We start from the raw sequence: 10,627 nt of genomic DNA on the forward strand, positions 1-10,627 counted from the left end.
TACTTCTGTTGCAAGACAAAAATATGGCTTTGCAAAACATTTTCAGCTTCTCTTCAGTGACATGAAGATCATTGAGAGTCAAGGCACTTGTGTTAATGTAAGAGGAGAAATACACATGGCACTTTTGACTGCTGATAATCTTGCGTGACAAAGAATTGTATTTAATTGTAGGTTTGTTTCCTTCACTTAGTTCATTTATTTATCAGGGATAACACACATCAATTCATATTTCCATCATATGATATAAACGTGTCAGATTTTGCCAGAAGGTTCATTTTCATCTGCACCCCCTGGGCAGATTGATGACCAGGAACCCAGTGGACACTCTAACAGAGCTTCTGTAATCCTCTGGAGAGATCGTCTCAGCAACCCTACATCAGCCAGGGCTGCAACAGAAATCTGTTCCTCTTTGCAGTACTGCCCCCATGTGGACACAGAAGGAAAAGTTTGCCAAACTACAGAAGTAGGCCCTGTAGCTGTTCTGATTGGATTGCCCTTCCCTTCCCTAAACCCACTGTGACTGCCATCCATTTCTGTCCTTTTGTCAGTCTAAATGGTATGACAGGTCAAACTGAAGGCAGTGTTTAATCATGGAAGGAGAACAACCAAAGTTGAGACATTTAGCTTCTACGCTGTAACTTACATGTGTGGTGATCTTGTAAAACCTGGCAACAGGCAAAACAGGCAATTGGCTCCTTCCCCAGTAGGAAGCCAGTACACAAGTTTCTTTTTCTGTTTTTTTTTTTTCACAGCAGTTACTTACTCTCACCTCGCTGTCCTGCCAAAGTTGCATCTTGCAGGAGCCCATAGATTCCTGTGAGTACTGCAGAGTAATTTGACCCAGGAATGAGTGCTGATTGTATCCTTTCCCACTGAAGACAAAAGTCAGATGTCGGTGGACGTTAGTTGGGGCGGGGGGGGGGGGGGGGGGGGGGTTGTCCAGTAAGGGGCTTATGTGAGAACAGAGTCTGAGAGAAGCAACCAGATGTAAAGGCCAATTAGCTCTTTCCCACTAAGAGAGACCTTGTAAAACTAACTGACCGTGACACACAGACACACTGGCTGGTCGTTATGGCTATGACCTTCTCCACTGGAGGCTCTGACTATCCTGGCCAGCTGAATTCTGCCACACAGCTATCCTAGATGCAGACAGGCGCAGAAACAACTATTGTTTGTAGGGTCTACTAAGATTTATAAGCCTAATTCTAACTTAAGAAAATTCCTTCACACGAGCGAAAGTTAGAGACTTTTTGAGCAGGTTTTAGCTTCTTTCCATTGAAAGTATTTGGCAACACTGATACACATTACTAAAGTCTTTACCATCCAGGACACTGCTGAAGTTCCCAGTCGGGAACTCATTTTTCTGATTATTCTGTCACCACATGCATACTCTAATACAGTGCATGAGAAGCACAGAGTACGGCCAAGGCTTCGGCTGTTGGTGTTAAATGCTCCACGGTGTTCACCAGCCAGTTGCTAACTTTGTCCATCTACTGCTGCTGCTGGGAATGTAGTGAGCAGTGAGACTTAGCCAAACAGTGAAGGTGAGAGCTGTAATTCATTAACAGTGTGATGAAAGACGCTATAAAAGGCTACACAGACCCGAGGGATAACAGTGATAATGTAGAGTTAAGTCATAATTTCTGTGAGTTTGTCATTACTGCCCTATCACACACCTTTTCATTTGGTCCACTGGACCAAATGAACCAATGGATTGATTAGTGCAGTAATAAGGCACTGCAACAAAATCTTTTATTCAGTGTGAAGCTGAGCTGTTTTCTAGGCTTTACTTTCCAACAAGTCACTGTTCCAGTTGTTTTTTATTCCATTGTCATTTTAGGGAACATTTCAGCCAGGTAAGTTTTTTTTTTTTTGGTCACTTCTTTTCTGTCCAATCAGAGATATCTGCTTCATCATGATTAATTCAAATCTGTATGGAAAATGAAAAGGTTTGCCTGAAGGCACACATAAGCTCAAAAAACACATGCACACAGGTAAAAAGTTTGAGTTGCCATCTAAAGGCTTCTGTTTTTTTTTTTGTTTTTTTTTGACCCCCTGTAAGTTTTATTTTCATGTGAATGTGACAAATCCCCAGGCTCTTGTCCTGTCTCACACTGGGACACATATAAAGAGACAGGAAGTTTTTACCAAGGACAATTTATCCAATGAACATGAAGAGGTGATGGGATTAAATATTTTCAGACAAACCGTCTTAGGGTAATTATCTAATATAGCTGCATGTCAACTAGGAATGCTTACAAGTAGCTCAATGTTAAGTTCAGCACAATGGGACATCCACCTAATACGGAACAAGAAAAGCTGTTCTACTTTTGTGCAGGGGTTTGCTTGGAGATTCCAAAACAGGAATTTGCTCATTTCACCATGCTGCTTTTGTTCCTGCTGAACCCCTGTGTACATTCTTGGACCAGGGTCAATAGATTGAGTGTAATTCTTGTGCCTGTCAGCAAAAAAAAAAATTTAATTTGTCAGCTGTCTTGGCACTGTGTCAGGAAATGTTTGACTGTGTGACCCCTGGGCTCAGTAGGAGTGTGATATGAAGGGAGGGTATATAAATGTCCAAGCAACAACAAGGGGCCATGGTCTGCCTGCCTGAGGAGACTGTCACACACACCTCCAGCAGAGAAAAGGTAAGACAAAAGGTCATTCACTGAGTGTAGTTTTACTTTAAAAAGATTCAATTATAAGTGAGTGGTATATACTGGACTGTAAGTGTTTTTCTGGGAAATTGGAGATTTTAGAGACATGAGGAGGATTTAACATTAAGTTATTACACATGAATTACAAATAGTGAGCTTTGAAGGTTTAAACAAAAATATATTTTTTCGGCCACCAGATTTACAGCTCTGCCTGTGAATGGAAGGTGCTGAAACGGCAGTTCTACTGGAGCTGAAACAATTAGTTGAGGAAAAATAATTGGCAACCTTTTTGTTAATTAGTCATTTTTTTTCATTGATTTGTTTGGTAGTGAAAATGAGAGGATTTGCTGCTTTTCTTTGTCATTAGTTAGTTGCAGCCCTAATTTAGACCTTTATGTGGGGAAATCGAATTTACAGAAAATATATGTGAACAGGTAAACAAGACAAAAAAAATGTAAATAATCATAAAATAACACAGGTTTCCTTTTGTTGACTAATGATTTCTTACTTGGTTTATGTTGCACTGGGGAATCTGGACTCCTGACATTGGTATTTTTAAAACCTGGTCTACAGTGTTTAGTGTACCGGTCAGAGTTTTCTTTACAGTCAGACATACTATGATGAAGTAATGACCTTTTACACTCTGCCAACAGATGAATCCTCCAGTTCTGCTCTCCGTCCTGCTGCTCATTTCTGCCGTCCATGCTTTCCAGTACACGGAGCTGGTGCAGTACATTGACAGCCATCAAGAAGAATATGTAGAGGTATATTCTTCTTCTTGTTTTAGAAACACACAATGTTATTTACCTCTCAGAGTTCAGTGCTTGAACTCTGAGAGGTAAGACTTCATTTAACTCTGAAATCTTGGTGGTTAATATACTTATAGAGAGTAAGTATAATATACTTACCAATGAACACTTATGTTAACAAATGTTATGCAGATACTACAATCACCAGTAATCACAAATATAGTACATCATAGAGAAAAAGCTGTAACTGAGTACATAAGTATCTGAGTAATAATCTTTCCCTACTGTCTAAAAATAATGAGGAATTATTCCAGTATTATAAACTGCTGTATTTAATCCAATTATGTATTGAAGCTTAATTAAGCACTGTAGGTAAAGTAAACTTGGGGAATTTATATACATAAAATGATTTAAAATGATTTTCCTTTGCAACGTGATAACTTTTCAGTCACATGTGTTTTCAGTCGAAACCTATTTTTGCTTTTGGCCATACAAATAAAAAATAATAATGAGAAAAAGCTGGGAGGACGCTATTGTGTATTAAACAGAAGCAGGTCATCTTTACAGTGTTTCATAAATACGGATCAAAATGTGATTTATTGAACAAAAAGCCGATATCAGCAAGATATAATCACCCCACACACTCATGTTCTTACAAGATATTGCAAGACAGGTGTCTAAGATTTTTCCTATGAGGTCTGACAATTCAAAATTCAGTGTACAACGGACATTAATTCATGTAACCACGTTTTGAATCCAGGTGGTGCTGTTGCTTTGCAGTCTCACTCTCCTACAAAGCTGACAAGACCCATGAGAGAGAGGATGTGTGAATTATTTTTCTGAAAAGCATGTTTTTCATGACTGTTAGATCTCATTTTGAAAATCCAAAGATATACATATGGAAATGCTGATTAAATCAAAGTGCATCAGATCAGGGTTTTTAATCATTTGTGACTGTAAGTTGATCACAATGATTTGTCAGCAGGGAATGGTATAATTCCAAAACGCTTCATGTCTGTGCTGCTCAGAGGAACAAAGCCGGTCCCAGGTGTCAGTTTGGCAGTGTGACAAGCAGCATTTCATCAAGCGCAAACATAGTGTTGCTTCCTGTTTTTCACCTTGCTTTTCACTGGACACTAGTAGTGTGCAGCACTCGTGCTATATGATATTACAGGATGGCAGAAGGATAAAAGAGAGATGGTGTTTCGAATCTGTTTGTGTGCTTTAGGCTCTGCGGGACTGGGTTGCGATCGAAAGTGACTCCAGTAACGTTCTGAAGAGACCAGACCTGCATCGCATGATGGAGATGGCGGCTCAGAAGCTGAGGCTGATGGGGGGGGCTGTCGAGCTGGTGGACATCGGAGAGCAAGAAGTCAGTGACAGAGCTGTCCCTCTCTGTGCAAACCAGCCTTTCATTAATGCTGTCTAAGACATTAGAGCTTTGTACATATTCATCACCGTGATAGGTTAGTAAATGTTTGGGATTTCAGACAGAGAGGTTGGCTCATCAGGGAGGGCGGGCAAACAAGCTGCTAACTTCAAAAAAAAAAAAGCAAAGGAGCAGTCAGGACTGAATCTACCTCCTCATTACTGAGTGAGACACTTCAAAGCTGCTTCCCAAACTCATTAAACATATAGTGTGTTTCAGGTCAAACTAGAGGTCAGCTTTTCACCAGTAATTAGGACCAACATAGCACGAGCTGTTATATTGTCTCAGTGAATGGGACAAACAATAGCAGATGACCTTCTGGCATAAAACTACAGTGTAGCAATGTGTTTATTTCACCAAAGCAGAGCTGAAACACTTTTCTGTACCTCTACCTTCCTCTGAGATTATCCGTCTCATACTGTTACACACTGTGGATCACTGAACTTCCTTTGATATGTGAGAAATTGAGATTGTACAGGATGTGTGGATAATTCAGCACTGTTTACATACCAGGCTTTACTGTTGCAGCCTGTATAAACAAAGCTCTCGCTGTACTGTATGGTTCCACAGAAGCTGAGAAACTTGAAAATCAAAATGATTGAGGGCTGGAGAGTGTACTGTATGTAACAGCAGTTCAGGCTGATCTTAACTATCCTTTAATGTCTGCAGCTTCCTGACGGGACGACGTTAGCGCTGCCTAAAGTGGTGACAGCTCACTTTGGCAACGACCCCAACAAACACACAGTGTGTGTCTACGGTCATGTGGACGTCCAGCCGGCGAAGCTAGAGGATGGCTGGGCAACGGATCCCTACAACCTGACCGACATCAATGGTAACAGCCTTTAAACTCCTCAGTTTAAAAAAATGTGTAACATTTTGCACAAGATGGCTGGAATATTTCAATCTGAGGGAATGGTGCAGCCACAACAACAACAAAAAAAAAAACCTCATCGTCAATAGCTTCACTTAGGTCTAAAGTACAGACAAACACAAGGTGTTTAAGCTACACACAAATAATTCTAATCTTTCATGTCTTTATTGAACACACCCACTAAACAGCCACAGTGCTGGTGGAAAAAGTTAGTGAACCCTTAGATTTAATAACTGGTGGATCCTCCTTTGGAAGCAATAACCTGAGACAAGCTCTGCCAGTAGCTGTGGATCAGACCTGCACTGCATTCAGGAGGAGTTCTGGACCAGTCTTCCTACAGAGCTACACTGTTAATGTTTGAATGATGGAACAAGAACAGTACAATTATTTGTGTGTTATTAGTTAAAATAGATTGTGTTTGTTCATAATAGATACTTAGATTTACAGGAGGGCCAGCTCCTCGGGTCAGGATGTAGCATTCCACCTACATCTGAGGAACAATGGACGCTGATATGAGGACAGCAATGCACACATTTGGGCCAGAGATGACTGATGGCTTGAAAGAGGAGTGTTTATACTACTGTCTGCTTGGTGTGGACCATGTGCAGCTCATGCCCTTGTAGTGTTGTGGCCATGCAGACAACAAATTGGTGGGGACATGGAGGCCTGCACAGAGCCACGTGTACCCCCTCTGATGATGAAATTCAATGCAAAGACAATGCAGTCTTACAATGCAGATCCCTCCCCAGACACCTTAACAATTCATGTTGTACGTTGTACATTGTATGTGTACAAATAAATAAGATGGCTTTTGTGTGATTGTGCCTTTAGGTAACCTGTACGGAAGAGGAGCATCAGATAACAAGGCCCCAGTTTTAGCCTGGATTCATGCTGTGGAGGCTTACCAGGCCCTCAACATGGTGAGAGGAAATTCACAACAATTCACAATGTTATATTGGATGGTTTTTCATGCCACAGATCAACAAAATCAAATGTGTGAGGGAGTGGGAGACGCAGAGGTACTATGACCCCAAGTGAGGCCAAAGGACAGATTAGAGCACATATTTGCTAATCATCTTTATCTTGAAAACACTTGCAATAGGGAGAGGGGAAACACAGAGAGATGCCTCAGGCAAGATAGACCCAAAAGATAACTCCCATTTATTTAAGCAGACTGCTTTAGTCAAGTAAAATATGCTACAGTGGGAACAAACAGAGTACCCTCAGGCTAGTGAGAGAGGAGAGAGGAGCTTCAGCCAAACAAACTTGCAAGTCACTGCTGTTTCTGCAGAGTCACTGCAGCAGTCTGTTCCCGCCATCTCAACACAGCTAAATATGCACATCAAAAGGCATCAGCCACATGATGGATGCATTAAGGGGAGAGAACTTGTGTAGGTGTTGATAAGACACAAAGCTAATGGCTCGTGATTCTATAGTCTGCAAAGCCTGTTGAAACACCATTACAGTTTGAAAAAAGGCACGCGTGTCATCCAAAAATACACTGTTTTCAGGTGAGATTCTTCTCTAATACCACGTCCTCCATCTGAACTCGCTCTCAGTGTCACTTACTGCCAAAACACATCTAATGGAATAGCACTGCTTTCATTTTTGTCCACCAGGAGCTGCCAGTGAATGTGAAGTTCGTCATCGAGGGCATGGAGGAGACAGGCTCTAACGGCCTGGACGCCATGATCCTGGCCCAGAGAGACACCTTCTTCTCTGACGTGGATTACATAATCATCTCAGACTGCGGCTGGCTCAGCAGGCGACCCGCCCTCACCTACGGCACCAGAGGCAACTGTTACTTCTTTGCTGAGGTTGTGTAAACTTAATACTCAGATTTAAAAAGACTGTGCTGAATTCTTAACTCATACACACACACACTGCACCTGTGTGCACTTGTGTATACCCGTGTGCTGCTGTGCTACTTCATGGTAAAGGTTTCCCCTGGTGTATTTGCAGGTTGAAGGACCTAAACAGGATTTACATTCTGGAGTGTATGGCGGCTCTGTGATTGAACCAATGACTGACCTCGTTGGCATTCTTGGTAAGTGTATTTTGTAAGTGCGTAGCATCTAGTACACATTCATTCATTTATTCTCATTAAAACACTGGGTGCTTGCAGAGCAAACATTGTATTCTTCTTTTATTTAGTCTTTATTTAACAAGGAAGCTTATTAAGACCTAGTATGTCTGTCCCAGTAATCACACTGGGACAGACACAATCACACATATCACAATAGTGTGAGTGTGAGTTGCTATCGGCTATTCTGGTGTTCTTCCACTCCTCAGACACACTGATCAGCCCTATTGGTAAGATCCTGATTCCTGGGATCAGGGAGGCTGTGGCTCCCCTCTCTGATGAGGAATGGAAGATGTACCAGGACATTGAGTTTGACATCGAAAACTACAAGAAGAAGATCAGTGTCAACCAGCTCATGTACAGCAACAAAGTGAGAAAATCATCTTGAAAAGGGACATGATTTATGATAAGTTCAGGAGAACGCAACAAGAGAGCTGATTTTCTGTGCTGCGTTTCCTGTAGGTGGACTTGTTGGCCCACATGTGGCGCTACCCCACCGTCTCCATCCATGGTATCGAGGGGGCCTTCTCTGACCCTGGCACAAAGACTGTCATCCCTGCTAAGGTTACTGCCAAGTTCTCCATTAGACAGGTTCCCAACATGGACCCTGCAATGGTCAAGAAACAGGTAAAACAGGATGTGAATGCTCTGCTTTGGAAAAAAAAACACCCAAATCATGGTTTTTCTTTGTTTCATCTGATAAACTTCCCCTGCTGTTGTTTTTTTTTTTTCTTATTTTGATGCTCTAGGTAACAGACTACCTTCACTCAGTGTTTGCCAAGAGGAGGAGTCCGAACACACTGAAAGTCACTATGGTGATTGGAGCGAAGCCTTGGCTGGCTGACACTCAGCACCCTCTGTATGAGGCTGGGAAGGCTGCTGTCAAGAGAGGTATAGAAAACATCAAGCACCCATCACTGCATCAGAATACATTTATACACACAGTAAAGCTTAAAGAAACCATATCTATAAAACTATAAACAAAGTATAAAAAAATGATGCCATATTGTGTCTCGTCTTGTGAACTAATCTCAAAGTTTTGATCTTTGGGTTTCTCTCTGAAACGTAGCACAGGCTTTGGCAGTTTAATTAGTTGTTGTTTTAAAAGTGTGTTTAGCTTTAGGAAATCTTGCTAAGTATATAATTCATACAAATGTCCAGTTATTTTATTGTGGCAAGACACCTGAGAGTTCATGTCCCTCACTCTCAGATATAAAATGTCCTCCCTTCTACAGTTTTTGACATGGATCCTGATCTGATCCGTGAGGGCGGGACCATCCCTATTGCCAGAACCTTCCAGGATGTGACGGGAAAAAGCATCATCATGATGCCCATCGGAGGCTTTGATGATGGGCTGCACTCCCAGAATGAGAAGATGAGCAGGTGAGAATCCACGAGTTCTCTCTTCCTGTTTCATTTTACAGGAGGTTTTAAAGAAAACCTTTATTAGTGGTGAATCTGAACCTCCAGCGCTAACGTCGTCTCATCCTCTCTTAACCTTCCACAGCCTTATGCCGAACTAATCCTTTAACCTGATATTCACCATGTGTAAAACACATCTAAGACGCATGTTTGATTTTCCACAGCTTACAGCTAAATGATAACCACTAGGACAAATGGACAGTATCAGGGTAAAGAACAGCAGGGGCTAAAAAGCTACACAAGGTCACAGGAGACTTCTCTGATGATGTGGTGAATGCTGTGAGGCCTTAAAAGCAGAAATAAAAATATGTTGGTGTGATTCCAGAGGGCTTTGTAAGTCTCACTAGCTGCTGGTAGCAGCAAAGTGGAACAGGGACTAGATTATTTTTTATGCCTCGGGGACATCTAAGAAGGTGTAATGTGCCCCAGCTGTTGTGAGTGATGGTGTTAGTAGATTGTTTGCACATATAAAGGAGTGCCTCTGTTACTGTCCAGTCTTGGCTGTGACAGTTCTGCAACATTTTTAAACCGGCAAGTTTAGTTTTGGTAACCGCCCATTCTGCTTCTCTTCCTCTACCAGGTACAACTACATCGAGGGAACCAAGTTATTCATCGCCTTCCTTAATGAAGTGTCCCAGATTAAGAAGACTACTGTGTGATGCTTTATAGCATTATAAAGTGACCCCCTGTCTGTCTGTCTGTCTGTCTGTCTATCTATCTATCTATCTATCTGTCTGTCTGTCTATCTATCTATCTATCTATCTATCTATCCATCTATCTATCTATCTGTCTGACTATCTATCTATCTATCTATCTATCTATCTATCTAATAATGCCATATGTGGCATTTGTTAATGCCCCATATAATGTCAGCAGTACTGTGTGTAAGTGTGTGTGTGTCATGTAGTAAAAGCTGTACAATGCAACACTGTATGTTGTGAGGTAAAATGAGTGTTGTGTGTTAATAATGAGACAAACACACACATATATTGTTCTTTCAGTCACGAGACATTTATTTACCAGTCAGACATTCACTGAGGATTCATACCGTAACTCGTTTCAGAGCTAAGACTCAAACTCTGTATAGAAGCTGGACATAGAAATACTGCTGCTCGCTGCAGCTGATGTATGTATGGACAGGATCCAGCCATTGTCTGAGCTCTCATATACAAATGAATATGCTTTACTGTGCATCTGCCAGTGAACACTGCTCAAGGATAACGTCGCAAAACATCTCAACAAGTCATACAGTTTCAAATCTGGCATTAAAGCAACAAATGACAACATCTCATAATAAAACAGAACATTTAGGACAGATTAGGACAAGGACTTTTTTAAATATGTACTTGTGGCTGTCAGTTATTATTACTCCACTTATGAAACATCCTTGACTGGCGTACATTATAGCTGCAGTTA

At 41.4% G+C, this 10,627-nt stretch overlaps 1 protein-coding gene across 1 annotated transcript; it reads left to right on the forward strand.

Moving 5' to 3' along the window:
- Nucleotides 1-2,629: 2,629 nt before the first annotated feature.
- zgc:114181 (uncharacterized protein LOC619255 homolog) lies at nucleotides 2,630-10,008 on the forward strand. The gene is made up of 12 exons (XM_041044804.1): nucleotides 2,630-2,648; nucleotides 3,311-3,421; nucleotides 4,635-4,778; nucleotides 5,505-5,667; nucleotides 6,538-6,626; nucleotides 7,326-7,523; nucleotides 7,669-7,753; nucleotides 7,999-8,159; nucleotides 8,252-8,416; nucleotides 8,539-8,680; nucleotides 9,025-9,172; nucleotides 9,792-10,008. The coding sequence occupies exons 2-12, from the start codon at nucleotides 3,311-3,313 to the stop codon at nucleotides 9,868-9,870; spliced, it is 1,485 nt and encodes a 494-aa protein (XP_040900738.1). The 5' UTR covers nucleotides 2,630-2,648; the 3' UTR covers nucleotides 9,871-10,008.
- The last annotated feature ends 619 nt before the right edge of the window (nucleotides 10,009-10,627 follow it).

Source organism: Toxotes jaculatrix, chromosome 8 (assembly GCF_017976425.1).
Source record: "Toxotes jaculatrix isolate fToxJac2 chromosome 8, fToxJac2.pri, whole genome shotgun sequence".
Taxonomy (NCBI): Eukaryota; Metazoa; Chordata; class Actinopteri; family Toxotidae; genus Toxotes; species Toxotes jaculatrix.